Genomic DNA, 17,731 nt, shown 5'->3' on the forward strand with positions numbered 1-17,731 from the left:
TCTTGACAGTGGTTCAGGGGGTAGAGCGGTCGTCTGGTAATCGGAGGGGTCCCGGTTCGATTCCGGCTCCTCCTCCTTGCTCGGAAGTCTCCCTGAGCAAGACATTTAACCCCGAACTGCTCCCAATGAGCAGGTTGACACCTTGCACCTAATTGGTGAGGCATAAGTTGTAAAGCACTTTGGATAAAAGGGCTATATAAATGCCGTCCATTATCCATTATCCTCTACCTCTCGCTCTACCTCGCTCTCATTTTCACAACAGTACACTCCTGCCAATTTCCTCTCATCCAGGGAGCTCCACGACTTTTACAGGCAGCTCACCAGGGACCGGGAAATGTGAACGATCCCTGACGCAGCCGTTTAAAGCCCAAATCCTGAATCCAGTAGGAAGGCTGATAGGGAGACAGAGTAGGGAAGACACAGGAGAGAAGGTTCTTTATCGAGACAGTAGGAAGGCTGAGAGGGAGACAGAGTAGGGGAGACACAGGAGAGAAGGTTCTTTATCAAGACAGTAGGGGAGACACAGGAGAGAATGTTCTTTATAGAGACAGTAGAAAGACGGGAGACAAAGTAGGGGAGACACAGGAGAGGTTCTTTATCGAGACAGTAGAAAGACTGAGGGAGACAAAGTAGGGGAGACACAGGAGAGAAGGTTCTTTATCGAGACAGTAGAAAGACGGAGGGAGACAAAGTAGGGGAGACACAGGAGAGAAGGTTCTTTATCGAGACAGTAGAAAGACGGAGGGAGACAAAGTAGGGGAGACACAGGAGAGAAGGTTCTTTATCGAGACAGTAGAAAGACGGAGGGAGACAAAGTAGGGGAGACACAGGAGAGAAGGTTCTTTATCGAGACAGTAGGAAGGCTGAGAGGGAGACAGAGTAGGGGAGACACAGGAGAGGAGGTTCTTTATCGAGACAGTAGAAAGACGGAGAGAGACAAAGTAGGGGAGGCACAGGAGAGAAGGTTCTTTATCGAGACAGTAGAAATACGGAGGGAGACAAAGTAGGGGAGAAACAGGAGAGACGGTTCTTTATCGAGACAGTAGGAAGGCTGAGAGGGAGACAGAGTAGGGGAGATACAGGAGAGAAGGTTCTTTATCGAGACAGTAGGAAGGCTGAGAGGGAGACCGAGTAGGGGAGATACAGGAGAGAAGGTTCTTTATAGGTTCTTTCAGGAAGGTTCTTTCAGGGTTCGAAATTAAGGGGGGCTTGGGTCAAAATGCCCTTGAAAATTGACCAAATGCCCTCGAAAATCAGTTAAGGGGGGCAAGAAAAGCCTCCGACACTTTGCACAGATGTTTAGCCCTTAGTATGCACTAGGGGTGGGCATTTTAAAGAAAAATCCATATCGATTGATCGCATGCTATACTCGAGTGATCGTGTATTATTCGAAAAAAAAATTATTTTTTTTTAAAAAAAGATTATATATTTTTATATATATATATATATATATATATTTTTTTTTACTTATTTTTGTTCATTCACGTATATATGTTTAAGGAAACCAACAAACAGTTATAATCTTACACATACATGTGAAAAAATATGTAAAAAAAAAAGAAAATAATTTATATATTTCTTTTCATAAGAATTATTAATAATTTCGATTTTTCTCATAGCTACGAGTAACAATTACTCACGCCCATCCCTAGTATGCACACGCAGAGTATAATATGCATGTAATACATTGTTTGTTAATAAACTCTGTTACTTGAACAATTTTCACTGTGCTCCTAAATTTCTTTGTGTGCTCCTACATTTTTATTTATTTATTTAGGAGCACATGTGCTCCTTGGGAAAAAGGTTAGCGTAGAACCCTATATATGGAGACATTAACATTACGTTATCAAACATAGGGACGAAGACTGTAAAAAAAAAAGTGTCGACAATGTTTTATAATTTTTGTTAATTTTCATCCAAAAAATTCAGTGCCCCCAAAATACAAAAAAAAGCCCCCGAAAATCAATTAAGGGGGGCAAAAAAAGCCCCGGGATTTTTTTTTTATTATTTCTAACCCTCAATCAAGTACTCAAAACCAGAATTTTTCTGTTTTAGGATTTCAAGCTGTTATTGGCTTGGCTCCACCCATACTAGCAGAATGCTTTGAGTGACAGCCACCCACCAAATATCTCCGCCCATCTCCCCGTCCTTCCCTCTCAGGTGAAGGGTTTTTATTTCGACACACAAAAACATATACCGATTTTACTAACTAATACAACATGGCTGTACATTATGTTTGGGATCCAGAGAGCGACCCACAGTATGATTCAGAAGAAGAAGTCGAGTTGCAACAGCGAGGCTTGCAAATAGTTTCCGATTGGTAAGTTTATTACAACGTTAGTATAATGGCTTGCCGAAAAGAGCGAGTAACGTTACTTACTTGACCAGCCAGCTTTTGCTTCGATAGCTATAAGTAACGTTACCTTGTTTACCTCTGACTAGTTGTGTTTGTATTGAGCAGTTTTTAATTATGACTAGCTTGCTTCAATAGTTTGCTATAACGTTACTTTATAAAGAGCAGCAGTTATATATAGTGTACTTCTGTCGCGTCCCGTCGAACACACACACACTAACGTTAGATTGTACTCACCCCCCAAACAATGGTTCCCCACACACACACACGTGAACGACATATCTACTTACTACTTCTGTCGGGTCCCGAATAGTAGGCACAACACCTTTCTTTAGAAGAATCCAGGATGTCACCCCAGCATCAAAAAGACCTTGATTGACAACGTCTTCGGCGGAAAAATGTGCAGTACAAACCAGAGTATGAGACGTTGCGACAGAACTAGGAGGGTCCCCAAAAACGAACTTTGTCCATTGCTGGCGAAGTTCGGCATCCACAGGAAAAGTGTGCAAAGACGTATTAGTAGTACTAGCTTTACAGCCAGGAACAGAACATGTCCTGTAAGGCCTGTGGGGTTTGCTGGGTTTGCTCATCGTGGAAGATATGAAGATGCAAGTGACCGCACTCCGTTTTCTCGGTACCTCTGTATTCTCGGTAGAATGGGGGCGGGCGTTAGGGGGCGGGCATTAGCTCCAACCACAGAGCCAATCGCATCACTGTGCGCTACCCAGCGGCTATATGACGCGTATTGGCCGTTCAAAAAAAATATGACCTGATTTACTAGACCAGGAATTCATATTGGCTGAATCTGAGCAATCCGCCAATATGGTATTTAGACCCTAAAACACATTGATACGAACTCCTATTACTATAATACAATGCTAGAGACTGAAAAATGACATTTATAATACATAGCCCCTTTAAATACTTCGAAGCTTCGTTCGATGGGCATGGGATTCGAATATGAAAATAAAATTCAAATATATAAAAAAATTTAGATTTTTAAAAATGTATCTCGAAGCTTCGAATTAAAATCGAATCTCGGCCCCGAAGCTTCGATTTCCAATTTTTTTTCTCGAAGGTCAGCCCTAACAGCTACAGAAAATAGGAGAGGAATTAACAAATATAATAATCTAGCTCAATTTCATTAAAAAGCATTACACAATCTTATACCCAGTGATTGTAAGTATAGTGATTTAAGCATCATAGGTTTCCAAATGGTATCCCTTTGCATAGCTCTGTATGGTGGCAATGAGCCAAAACACAACGTTAGTGTAAAGCCCAGCCTGTTTATCATCCAGCCCCCAAAATGATATGCCAGTGAGTGACGTGCTGAGCTAACGTTAAGCCTAAAATGCAATTCCTGTCATCATACAGGCTCACGCATAGTGTATGAAACCAATCCCCATGGATCTCTCTCTGAAGTAATGTAGCAGAAAAGTTTCCTCTACATTCACTCAGCTGTGGTGGATCAGAACAACATTACCACCACAGCTAGATAAAACAGGAAGGGAATTAACAAACATTATAATCTAGTTACATTTCCTCAAAAGCATTAAACAATCACATATACATATATATATATATATATATATATATATATATATATATATATATATATATATGCTTGTAAGTATTGCTTTAAGCAAGCTGTTGCGACAGTAGGAAGGCTGAGAGGAAGACAGAGTAGGGGAGACACATGAGAGAAGGTTCTTTGAGACTGTATAGGCTGAGAGGGAGACAGAGTAGGGGAGACACAGAAGAGAAGGTTCTTTGAGACTGTATAGGCTGAGAGGGAGACAGAGTAGAGGAGACACAGGAGAGAAGGTTCTTTGAGACTGTATAGGCTGAGAGGGAGACAGAGTAGGGGAGACACAGGAGAGAAGGTTCTTTATAGAGACAGTAGGAAGGCTGAGAGGGAGACAGAGTAGAGGAGACACAGGAGAGAAGGTTCTTTGAGACTGTATAGGCTGAGAGGGAGACAGAGTAGGGGAGACACAGGAGAGAAGGTTCTTTATAGAGACAGTAGGAAGGCTGAGAGGGAGACAGAGTAGAGGAGACACAGGAGAGAAGGTTCTTTGAGACTGTATAGGCTGAGAGGGAGACAGAGTAGGGGAGACACAGGAGAGAAGGTTCTTTATAGAGACAGTAGGACGGCTGAGAGGGAGACAGAGTAGAGGAGAGTAGGTTCTTTTGGAGTGAGTTGCTCATTTCTACAAATTATTTTTGTACCGTCTTCGACCAGAGGAATAACATGCATGCATTCTTAAATTGGGCATAATTCTCATTTAAAAATACAGTACAATGATGTTTTTCCATAGTGTTTTTCAAATCGTTTTGCATTTCTTAACAGAAGGTATGTTGACAAAATATTAACCAAAATGTTAGAACCATTGTGAAAATGATGACCGAAGCAGGAAGCCCTTTGATCTCTATCCCCCTGGATATCAAGAAAATCAAGCCATCTCAGATATCCAATCTGCTTCCTCTGAAATATTGCACACTACACACAGGTTACTCCGATTGGCCCATTAGTCAATCCCACTATGTCTGATTAGCCCATCAGTCACAGAGGACACACACACACACGTGTGGCAGTTCAGAGGTAAAAGTGGGCAGTTCAGAGGTAAAAGTGGGCAGTTCAGAGGTCAAAGTGGGCAGTTCAGGGGTAACAACAGTTCAGATGTAACAACAGCATCTGCTTTTCAGTCCCCTTTCCGAAGCAGCAACAACGAACAAACGAACAAGCGGTGTAGTGCGCAGGGCCAGCCACTTCCTCTCTGGGGAGCGAGACAGAGGGCTTTTTATAGATATGAAACGTTTTTCAGAGACCTCAGCAGCCTCGTATGCACGCACGCACACACACAGCAACAACACTGTAGTGTGTGAAGAGACGCACACAGAGACCTTGAGTTGCAGGCCTTGGCTGGCAATGCGATCTCACACCGTCATAAACAGCAGCTCAGGGCACAACTGGTAAACAAAGGCATCACATGTAGCTCAGATGGTTTACAACAGCAGCCCCCGCCGGCGGCAGTCTCACTCACCACCACCCCCTCCTCCTCCCGAAGACCTAGCACCTCCATACTCGTACACACAATAACACATGCTGTAAAAACATACCCATTAAGTAGCGGGCCAATCCTGTGTCAATCAGACAAGAGCTAAATGGCCACGAAGGGCACAACTGGAATACAACAACCCCCCCCCCCCCCATACACCCCTCCTCCCTGCAGTATCACACACACTTTAAAAAGCAATTAGCCTACTGTATGCAGGGCCCTCTCAACTTTCAATTACTGTCATGAGTCCTAACACCGGGAATGTTAGGAATCCAGCTCGACGCCCCTGGACACCCAAAGGCAACATCCTGGAAGGGAGGCAGGGACAGAAAGAGAAAGAGAAAGAGAGAGAGAGGCAGGGACACTGGAGAGAGAAAGCTATAAAGAGAGTGCTGAAGAGAAAGAGCTAGAGAGAGCTAGAGAGAGGGAGAGCCGAAGAGAGAAAGAGCTATAGAGAGAGCTGGAGAGAAAGGACTAGAAAAAGAGAGAGAGAGCTGAAGAGAGAAAGAGCTAGAAAGAGAGTTGAAGAGAAAGAGCTAGAGAGAGATCTGAAGATAAAGCTAGAAAAAGAGAGATCTGAAAAGAAAGAGCTAGAAAGAGAACTGAAGAGAAAGAGCTAGAGAGAGCTGAAGAGAGAAAGAGCTAGAAAGAGAGAGAGCTAGAAAGAGAACTGAAGAGAAAAAGCTAGAGAGCTGAAGAGAGAAAGAGCTAGAAAGAGAGTTGAAGAGAAAGAGCTAGAGAGAGATCTGAAGATAAAGCTAGAAAAAGAGAGATCTGAAGAGAAAGAGCTAGAAAGAGAACTGAAGAGAAAGAGCTAGAGAGAGCTGAAGAGAGAAAGAGCTAGAGAGAGAGATCTGAAGATAAAGCTAGAAAAAGAGAGATCTGAAGAGAAAGAGCTAGAAAGAGAACTGAAGAGAAAGAGCTAGAGAGCTGAAGAGAGAAAGAGCTAGAAAGAGAGAGAGAGAGCTAGAAAGAGAACTGAAGAGAAAAAGCTAGAGAGCTGAAGAGAGAAAGAGCTAGAAAGAGAGAGCTGAAGAGAGAAAGCTGAAGAGAGAAAGAGCTAGAAAGAGAGAGCTGAAGAGAGAAAGCTGAAGAGAGAAAGAGCTAGAAAGAGAGAGCTGAAGAGAGAAAGCTGAAGAGAGAAAGAGAGAGAGCTGAATAGAGAAAGAGATAGAAAGAGAGAGAGCTGAAGAGAGAAAGAGCTAGAGAGAGAGAGCTGAATAGAGAAAGAGAGCGAGCTGAAGAGAGAAAAAGTTAGAGAGAGAGCTGAATAGAGAAAGAGCTAGAGAGAGAGAGCTGAAGAGAGAAAGAGAGTGAGCTGAAGAGAAAGAGTTAGAGAGATGGAGAGAAAGAGAGCGAGCTGAAGAGAGAAAGAGTTAGAGAGAGAGGTGGAGAAAGAGAGCGAGCTGAAGAGAGAAAGAGTTAGAGAGAGATGGAGAGAAAGAGAACGAGCTGAAGAGCTGAAGAGAGAAAGAGCTAGAGAGAGAGAGATGAAGAGAGAAAGAGCTAGAGAGAGATGAAGAGAGAAAGAGAGCTGACGAGAGCTACAAAGAGAGCTGAAGAGAGAGAGAGCTACAAAGAGAGAGCTGAAGAGAGAGCTAGAAAGAGAGCTGAAGAGAGAGAGAGCTAGAATGAAAGAGCTGAAGAGAGAGAGCTGAAGAGAGAGAGCTAGAAAGAGAGAGCTGAAGAGAGCTGAAGAGAGAGAGCTAGAAAAAAAGAGATGAAGAGGGAAAGAGAGAGAGCTGAAGAGAGAAAGTTTAGTTTATTCGGATCCCCATTAGCCATTGCCACAGGCATAGCAATAGCTAGAGAGAGAGAGAGAGAGAGAGCTGAAGAGAGAGCTTCAGAGAGAAAGAGCTAGAGAGCTTCAGAGAGAAAGAGATAGAGAGAGAGTTGAAGAGAGAAAGAGCTACCGTAGATAGAGAGAGAGCTTCAGAGAGAACGAGCTAGACTCAGGGTGGCCAACCAGTCAGAGATTAAGAGCCACAAAAATTACTGTGGTACCACAAAGAGCCACACCATATTATACCAGCGTTTCTCAACCTTTTTTTTCAGTCACGGCAAACTTTCATGTGTTTATAGTAGTGCTGTCAGGCGATTCAAAAAAGTTATCTAATTAATTACAGGATTTGTAATTAATTAATCTAATTAATCGCATTTTAATCACATAACCATTTTATGCCTGATATTCTATATTCTATAATCATATTTCAAATTGTCCGGATGGCAGAATTCAGTACTGTATCTACAAAACCTTCTGTTTAATCATCTTCCATCTATTAATTTGCTTAGATTTTTCAGGTCTGGTCAATTTGAGCATGGTGTTATTCACAGTCAAAGATTAAAAAAAATGTTATTGATATTCTCATTTGGTTTACAATTACAATTGACTCAAAATAAAATTTTCATTCAATCAATCATTGAATTTTGAAAATTGTATTAACAGATTGCAGAATGGGTACAATACAGTACGGCTCAATACACACAATTGTTAAGGGGATGCAGACCAGAGAACAATTTCCATCTTGTTTACATCAGGGTCCCCCATTTTCAATTCATAATGAATTGTAAGTAAGGGTGCAACTTGCACCGTGCAATCCATTCTTTGTGGATCTAGCCCACAGTATTTCTGACACTGGGAATACATTCCCTGAGATCCATAGATGTCCCTAGAATCAGATACCAAGAACATGCAAATGGACCATATTAAAAAAAAAGTCTGTAAATGTGTATTCTACGTTCTTATGGAATGAATGAGATTAAAAAAAATCTGTAATAAATTTTTAGTTAATTTTCATAATGCGATAATTTGCTGTGTAATAAATTAATCTAATTAACGCAATAAACTGACAGCCCTAGTTTATAGGTCTCACCCTCTGGCCTCTGAAGTTGCTAATGTCTTTTTTATTTGGGCCTCAGGGTTAAAAGTACCCTGTGAGACCCCCCGGTTACAAAATTACAAAATCATGTTTAGCCATTTAAAAAAAATAAAAAGTCTGTAAATGTTTATTTATAAAATGTTAAGCACATGTATAGTCAATTGGTCCTGTTGTAAATGTGTATATATGTCCCACCCTCTGAAGTTGCTAATGTCTTTTTAATTTGGGCCTCACAGGACCTCTTATGCCCGAAATATACAGTAAAAGTGTATATTTTCAGCATTACGTTTGTTTACCAATGATTTTAACTGTTATTAGTGAAATATAAGATTATAGAAATCTCAGGGCATTGAGTCGGAAATCGGCGCATATTGACAGGAGGAAGTGGAGCAGCCAAAAGTGAGTGTAGTCTTTTGACGGAAGAGACTCTGGGCTTTCGAATTTCGAAAAACGACCCTACCCAGCTCACGCCAGCCCCTGTCAATCATCTGACTTCTGGATTTACTTTTTTATTTCTCTTATTTTTTGGGACAAACCTGAACGTTATTGCCATAAAACAGAACGCAGTTAGTTTCTCTACCTTTCTGTGAACGTCTAGCAAAAAACGGTGTTGCAATATGATGAAAAATGGTGGAGAAATTACATTATAAAAAAGATAGCAGAATTCAGTACTGTATCTACAAAACCTGTTTAATCATCTTCCCTTTATTCATTTGCTTAGATTTTTCAGGTCTGATAAATTTTAGCATGGTGTTATTCACAGTCAAAGATAAAAAATATTTTTTAAATATAATTGATATTCTCCTTTGGTTCATTACAATTTACTCAAGCCTAGTAACAGACACACTATTTCTGACACTGGGAATACATTCCCTGAGATCCATAGATGTCCCTAAATTCAGATACCAAGAACATGCAAATGAACCATTTAAAAAAAAATCTGTGAATGTTTATTCTACGTCCTTATGGAATGAGTGACATACAAAAAATTAAAAATAATAATATATATATATATATTTTTTTATGGATGGAAGAGCCACACATTGTCGGGCAAAGAGCCACATGCGGCTCGCAAGCCGCGGGTTGGCCACCCCTGAGCTAGAGAGAGCTTCAGAGAGAGAGAGAGAGCTGGAGAGAAAGAGCTAGAAAAAGAGAGAGCTAGAAAGAGCTGAAGAGAGAACGAGCTAGAAAGAGAGCTGAAGAGAAAGCTAGAGAGAGATTCAGAGAGAGAGAGAGCTGGAGAGAAAGAGCTAGAGAGCGCTTCAGAGAGAGAGCGCTTCAGAGAGAGAGAGAGAGCGCTTCAGAGAGAGAGAGAGCTACAGTGCAAAGGGGATAATGAAAGCATGGGAGAACAAGTTACAAGACAGACCAAAGTGGAAGGGTGATGAAGCCAGTAATATATCCAAAAGAGGTGGGGGGGGGGGGTGAAAACGGGCAAGCGAAAGCAATACAGGACAAACAGGAAGGTGTATGTATGTGTATGTGGGGGAGGGGGAGGGAGGGGCAGGCCTGTGATGTTTGGAGTTCACACTTCAGTGGCTACGAGGTGTATAAAAATAAAACGTGGCTTGCCTCACATTCCCTGCGTCAAGTGTAATTAGATTTGGATGACATTCGAAGGAAAAAATAAACTGCCATGTGGTGTTCATCAAAACAGAAAACCTTCTCTCTCTCTTAATAAAAAACCTGTCAGAAGGCACTGTAAAATAATGAAAAACCTACAGAGGAAAAAAAGACAAACTAAAAAAAACAAACCAAAACAATTACTTTATCCATTACTTGGGCCTCCATTTCGAGATGGAATACAATCTTTGCGGGACAACTTGATCGGAGTCAACTCATCAATGTGTGATTCATTAAAGAACATCTGGCCAGGCATAGCTGGATCACTCCCATTCATAACCAAATGAGAGTACATTCGCAGCTTGGCGAACCACATATAAGATAAAGACGCCACACAAAAAAACTAAAAATAAAGAAATTAAAAAAAGAAAACGTTTCCCCCCATGTGGCCTAGATAATAAAGCCAATAACTTAATTCAGAGCGAAGTAGAAAAGACTCACTTAGCTTTGCAGCCCGGACAAGCCCCCACGGGAAAGACGAGCCCTCTGCTCATAGCACTGTTCATTAGACCCCCCCCCCCCCCCCCCCCCCAGATCTCCCATAAGCAAGCGGAACCTGAGCGTCTGAGCCACACGCGGTCGTGTGTGTGTGTGCAGTGCACGCGTTCTCACCCCCCCCCCCCCACCCAAATAATCCCAGTAGATTAAGCAGACTCCTAGGCCCTTCCACTCAAACATCCGTCTAACAGAACGGCTCTCAATCTAGGATGGTGGACTAATTCTTCTTAGTGGGTTTTAGTTTACTCATTTGGCTCATACTGTAAGTGTTTTTATTCACAAATAAAAAGAGGTCCTTTGGCATGATTAATACATTCACAGAAATAAATGTGGAGGGAAAAAAAATGTTTACAGTATTTTCTAGCGAGCCAACAGTCTTTTTTTTCCTGTGACAAGCGACTCAAAGACCTCTCTTCTCCCCTGTAGGAGAGTGTTGACTGTTGGGACAGCTGATGGGACGCCTGCAGACGCTCCTGCGGTCCTGGCCAGGTAGGGGGGGGGGGGGGGGGGGGGTGTCATCATCTAAATGGTTGTTTTGGGGACCGACTGCGTAACGTGTGGTTTGGTGATATTCTCCGCCGTACAATCAGTTTGGCTTGAAGGTCTAGACAACAGCACCATCCTACTACGACTGCAGCCGCTTCCCCTCTGGCGTCCTCAGAGAGAGACACGCGTCACACCGCCACCATTAATACGCCGACGTCGACCGCGTCATCATTTTCCCAATATACTGTATCTTAGCTGTTAAAAACACAAGCTCGGTAGGACAGGCTTTTATTTCTATCTGTGTTCATCCACCCAAGATATCTTCATCGATCAAGATTGAGTCATGACGTAAACATTTTTGAGGGGCTTAAGGTGCTCCCATAGTCGAGCGGACCATACACGGAGCAGACTCCCGTGGACTCAAAGGGTACTCAAAGCAGACCCAAAGCAGACTCCAAGTGCGAAGCTCCAATTTTCTAATGCACGGACGTCCGCGCCGCTGACTTGGTGTCACACAAAACGCTGCTCTGCGTTTTGGTTGACATCGAACTGCATTTAATGTGACGCCGATCTGCATTTTACTCTGACCACGGAGAGTAGGGCTTGAGATGTTTGAATGGCTTTTCTAAATGAAGTGTGTAAAACTGCCAGTTTTATTTCGAAATATTGGAAACGGAGATAACATAGAATGTTATTCCAATATTTCGAAATAAAACTGGTGCTTTTATTTCATGCAATGCGTGTTTGTCATTTCAGCACCACACGCTGTCCACCTCAAACCTATACGGTACATTGCACCTCGCTGCCTATATACCTGTTATTCAAGTGTGTAAAACTGCCCGTTTTATTATCGAAATATTGGAAACGGAGATAACACTCTTTATTGTGACATCGGATGACAACGACATGACAGAAGTTGAACAGCGTGGGAAAAATTTTGTAAACTGGCGCGAGACATGTAGGAAATTGGTCCGCGGAGGTCTGCTCGTCTATGAAAGCTCAAAGAGTCCAGCAGACCTCCGCTGAGTCCAGTCCGCGTACAGTCCACTTGACTATGGGAGCACCTTTAGGCATCAGTGTGTGTCTGTGTGTGTGCGCGCACCGTTAAGTGTTAAGAGTTTTAACTGCTCTGTAGAATTATTCAGAATTACACCAAAAAAAAAATATATCTTTAAGTCACCAACTTGACCGAGAAAGCAGCATCATTGTTCTTTTTTCGTATTGTGCGTTGTGACTGTTTTCGGCCTCTGCCTGCATGCACCCAAATCACAACAGCCAAAATAGTGGTGTCAGTAATCTAAAACCATGTAATTAAAGGTGATTTACAAAACAGCCCGACAGGTATAGTGTATGACAAATACCATTGCGACGCAACACTTAAAGACAACTCGATACACAAAACAATCCCAACTTTGATACAGAGATTCTGATCCGAGGAAAATAATAGATAACCAAGAGAGGAACACCCACGGTGCCCACTAAGCTCTGGGGCTGCAGGATATTGAAAGAATAACAACCCCCCCCCCCCCCCCCCCGCATCGTCAATATCCACAGTTGAAGTGCCCTTGAGCAGGGCACTTAACCCTTTCACTGCCACACGACAGAAGGTTAGCCCTTTACTATCACACAACCGACGGCATTTGCGGAGCTAATGATGCTAATGATGGAGCATCGCCGTCCGTTGTGTGATAGTAAAGGGCTAACCTTCTGTATTGTCACAGTGAAAGTTAACAGGCTGTGTCGTGTGGCAGTGAAAGGGTTAACATTTATAAGGGTTTTTATAAGTATTTTGTAGCACAGCACTAACTCCAACGGTCCACCTTATATGCCCAATAGTATTCCCTTTGTAAAGCTGAGTCATGTTAAACCCTTACCTTGCTGTATTTTCTACGTCTTATTAAAAACGGTCCAGTCAGACCCTAATGTCCTCTCTCTATAAACATACAATCATCCACTGTTTTCCTCCCTGACTTTTCATTTTCTGGGATGTTGATAAACCTTTCTTTTGAGTCGGTGTGCAAACTGGCAAAGCCTTGTGACCCCTCTCTGTGTCCTGCCCTAAGTAAACAGAGAGATGACATTTCATCTCTGTCAAAAGCAAGATCCTTAAAGCAACACTCAACGTTACCGTCTTCTCCAGAGTCAGACAAGAAGATGGATACCCATTTCCTCTCTGCGAGTTCAGTAGAAAGCTAGTCTAGCTTATTATCACAAATGAATGGAAGCGGATACGGACCAGCTATCCTAGCTGTTGGACAAAAACACCTCTCCCTGAGTTTTAAGCTAGGCTAGTGGTCCGTATCCATTCATTTGTGCTAAGCTAGGATAGCTTGCAGCTGGATAGCTTTCTACCGAATGCACAGAGAGGAAATTGGTATCCACAAATCAGTGAATACTATTAAAAGCAGGGATGTCCGATATTATCGGTCTACCGATATTATCCCGGCCAATATTGGCATTAAAATGTAATATCGGAAATTATCGGTATCGGTTTTCAAACGATTTTCTTTTTTTTAAACAATTATTTAACCTTTATTTACCCAGGCAAGCAAGTAAGAACAAATTCTTATTTTATTTATTGTCAAAAGTATGCATAATGTTATGTTAATTCCACAACAAGAGATATGTAATGTTAATTACCTGAAATTATTCCGTTTTGGGGGGGGGGGGGGGGGGGGCGGGAACCTTGCATATATCGGTATCGGAAATTAAGAGTTGGACAATATCGGTATATCGGTAAAAAAAGCCAATATCGAACATCCATAATTAAAAGCTTGTGCTTAACTGTTGTCTGCGTTAGTTCTCGTATAAAGAGCTCAGTCAGTCAACTAGAGAAGAGACACAGGAGGACTCAGTCAACAGATCCTCCTCTCTAACCCTCCAGAGCCTCCTCTCTAGTCTAACCCTCCAGAGCCTCCTCTCTAACCCTCCAGAGCCTCCTCTCTAGTCTAACCCTCCAGAGCCTCCTCTCTAACCCTCCAGAGCCTCCTCTCTAGTCTAACCCTCCAGAGCCTCCTCTCTAACCCTCCAGAGCCTCCTCTCTAGTCTAACCCTCCAGAGCCTCCTCTCTAACCCCCTCCAGAGCATCCTCTCTAACCCTCCAGTCTCCTCTCTAGTCTAACCCTCCAGAGCCTCCTCTCTAACCCCCTCCAGAGCATCCTCTCTAACCCTCCAGAGCCTCCTCTCTAGTCTAACCCTCCAGAGCCTCCTCTCTAACCCTCCAGTCACCTCTCTAGTCTAACCCTCCAGAGCCTCCTCTCTAGTCTAACCCTCCAGCCTCCTCTCTAACCCTCCAGAGCCTCCTCTCTAACCCCCTCCAGAGCCTCCTCTCTAGTCTAACCCTCCATAGCCTCCTCTCTAACCCTCCAGAGCCTCCTCTCTAACCCTCCAGAGCCTCCTCTCTAACCCTCCAGAGCATCCTCTCTAACCCTCCTCTCTAACCCTCCAGAGCCTCCTCTCTAATCTAACCCTCCAGAGCCTCCTCTCTAACCCTCCAGTCTCCTCTCTAACCCTCCAGAGCATCCTCTCTAACCCTCCAGAGCCTCCTCTTATCCCTCCAGAGCCTCCTCTCTAGTCTAACCCTCCAGAGCCTCCTCTCTAGTCTAACCCTCCAGAGCCTCCTCTCTAGTCTAACCCTCCAGAGCCTCCTCTCTAACCCTCCTGAGCCTCCTCTCTAACCCCCTCCAGAGCCTCCTCTCTAGTCTAACCCTCCAGAGCCTCCTCTCTAACCCTCCAGAGCCTCCTCTCTAACCCTCCAGAGCCTCCTCTCTAACCCTCCAGAGCATCCTCTCTAACCCTCCTCTCTAACCCTCCAGAGCCTCCTCTAATCTAACCCTCCAGAGCCTCCTCTCTAACCCTCCAGTCTCCTCTCTAACCCTCCAGAGCCTCCAGTCTCCTCTCTAACCCTCCAGAGCATCCTCTCTAACCCTCCAGAGCCTCCTCTCTAACCCTCCAGAGCCTCCTCTCTAACCCTCCAGAGCCTCCTCTCTAATCTAACCCTCCAGAGCCTCCTCTCTAACCCTCCAGAGCCTCCTCTCTAATCTAACCCTCCAGAGCCTCCTCGGAGTCTCCTCTATTCAACCTTCCAACTCTCTGGGGGGGAGTGGTCTGCCCGCTGAACAAATAAACAAACAAGTTCTTCAATAAATGGCAAGAATTTTCTTTCACACATTCTCCTCCCTCTCCCTCTCTCTCTGTGGAATAACTCACCTGCAGTTTGGTGGGGGGTCCAAGGTAATGTCAGCCAATTCCTTTTGGATTCTGTAATAATACACAATAAATAAATAAGAAACAGTACAGATGAGGACCATTAAAACAGACAAGGACCATTAAAACAGACGAGGACCATTAAGAACTGAGAGAAAAGGCATGGCGTCAACAAAAGAAGAAAATAATCAAACATTTTATTTGGATTCAAAGCAAAGCCTTCATGAATACTCTTAACCGGTCTATCCTATACATGAATGCCCAACCTTAAAGGAGGGGAATACCACTGAATTTAAAGAGCGTGTGTGTTGCTCTTGTGGGCCAAGGACAACCCACTAAGTAGTTTGTGAACACAGACAGCCGTCTCCCAAAGCTGGACACCAGATAGTGCTATAGACTCCAACATCTGATGTCATACATGAAGCCAGATGTCAGTCCATTGACAATGAATTGGGTCCCGCTGGACTATAAAGTTGAATGTTTGCATCCAACCGAGCTTTGTATTATCATGGCAGCACTATCAGTTATAATAACCAGAGAGAATGCACTCTGGTGCCTAGAAAACCCTCCTGGGTGGTGCAATAGTCACTTTGACATCGAATGGGATTACATTTGTTTTGACATCATCACACAGGGCAGTGGGGCAAACTCCCGTGTCTGGCTGCCTACATGTTCACTTATACTGACACACGGGATGGGAACAACACAAGCCTACCGGTATTTACCCAGCATTGATTGATTGAAAACTTTATTAACAGATTGCAGAATGGGTACAGTACAGTACAGCTCAATACATACAATTGTTAAGGGGATGCAGACCAGAGAAAGACTTTTGTCTTGTTTACATCAGGGTCCCCCATTTTCAATTCATCATAACATGACATACAGATAGACAGTACTGCTACATCTATACATTTATGACATACCATACCAGCAGACATTACATAGCATTATAGGTCCCTGTACAAGAATAAACAAAACAGTATTCCATTCATCTTTAATAAATCGTAACCCAGTATGCAATACGCTGACTGAACAGCACGATACCTTTTTGCGCTCGTAGAGAGGAGTTTAGAAGTCTTGCTCATGGCTTTGGTCTCTCGTTTCTTCTTTGGGGTGTTATTACTGTTACTGTTTATCTCCTGCTGATGGTGAATGGAGGAAGAAGAGGAAGAAGAGCTAGTGCTGGCACGAGAATCTTCATCCGACATACCGATCTTAAAAAAAAGGGATAGAAAGAAGGGGGATTTTAAGAAAAACAAAGGACACCTAAGCAAGTCAGATTGATTGATTGAAAACTTTATTAACAGATTACAGAATGGGTACAATACAGTACAGCTCAATACACACAATGGGATGCAGACCAGAGAAAGACTTTCGTCTTGTTTACATCAGACCCTCCGGTGTTCAAGATGTTACTGCAACAATGTATCCAACGGCGCAATCTTTTCCAATAAACACGCATTGTTTTAATAACTGTACTAGGCCTGGACAACCCGCAATTGGTTTAGAGACTGCTCGGTTTAACTGGTGGTCATTGTGTAGTACATCTGTACATGATCATATTGAATAACTCGTTTTGCCCCATCGCGAAAGCATTGGGCTCTTTCATAGCCTGATTACTGACCTCAGCTAATGTTTATTTTTAGCCGTGTTGGGCTGCGACAAAAGAGATCATTTTTGAAATAGTTGGACTGAAGGGCCTTCTATATACCACACACCTAACACCGTCAAGTAATGCGTGGTCAAATGGCGAGATCCCCCCGATTGACTTGAACAGCCGATGGTGGAGAAAAGCAGAAATAATCGATGGGGCGATGTCGCATTCGATAGCAGGGATCCCCTCCTCACTTCATCTGAACAATTCGCAGGCAAATGAAGAAACTTTCACTCGGGAGTCAAGCAAGGTGCTATTTTCGAACTGTTAATAATAATCCCCCGTGTGCTGCTGAAGCCGAACTATACGAGAATCAAAACGATTACAACGCCGTACACTTAAACATTTTCATGGCATTTTTATCCTTCGACATGCAGCTGATCTCAGTGCAGCCAGTTATAGGATGGACCGATTCCGACCCCCATACACCATACGCACATTATGCGGTCCGAATGTCCTCTAGATCACGGGACCGAATGACATCAGATCGTTACATACCATGAGATACAATGTAAACATTTGGGATTTGATACCTTTCTTTGTGTCTCTGTAGAGTCGCCTCCTCGCCTGGACGCGTGTTTCGCCTCTCGCGGAGCGGAAGTGCTGCTGGTTGCAACAGACGAGCTATCCTTCCAGGGCCAATGGAGTCTGCTGGCTGTGGCCACACATGTCAAGTTGAACACTGCTCTCAATTCAAGAGAGCAACATTGGGACGTACTTACATGATGTATCTCATTCTCAACTTACTTACCCGGTATACATGTGTTTGATTCTTCTGGGTCCTGGGATATTTTCAATGTTTTGGCTCATTTTGATTTAAATTGTACATAATTCCCATTTTAAAATGTTTTACCACGGTATGTTTGGTATCCTTTTTTTCCAGCACAGTCTCACCTATATGACTGACAGTTAGTTTTCATACTGTATAATACTGTATATACTGTATACTGCATAATGTACAACACAAAAC

At 43.2% G+C, this 17,731-nt stretch overlaps 1 protein-coding gene across 2 annotated transcripts in view; it reads right to left on the bottom strand.

Annotated features, from left to right (window-relative positions):
• ube2e1 (ubiquitin-conjugating enzyme E2E 1) overlaps positions 1 to 17,416 on the bottom strand; it is a 35,240-nt gene extending 17,824 nt beyond the window's left edge. The window contains exons 1-3 of one of the 2 annotated variants that reach the window (XM_084312795.1): positions 17,295 to 17,416; positions 16,152 to 16,321; positions 15,108 to 15,158 (exon numbers count right to left, since the gene is read on the bottom strand). In XM_084312795.1, coding sequence (XP_084168921.1) covers positions 15,108 to 15,158; positions 16,152 to 16,315 — 215 coding nt within the window. In that variant the 5' untranslated portion in view covers positions 16,316 to 16,321; positions 17,295 to 17,416. Of the gene's footprint in view, positions 1 to 15,107; positions 15,159 to 16,151; positions 16,374 to 17,294 lie in introns of both variants that reach the window. The other variant, XM_084312794.1, reaches the window with a different exon arrangement.
• Between the last annotated feature and the right edge of the window lie 315 nt (positions 17,417 to 17,731).

This window comes from Notolepis coatsorum, assembly GCF_963971535.1.
Source record: "Notolepis coatsorum genome assembly, chromosome: 4".
Lineage (NCBI taxonomy): Eukaryota > Metazoa > Chordata > Actinopteri > Aulopiformes > Paralepididae > Notolepis > Notolepis coatsorum.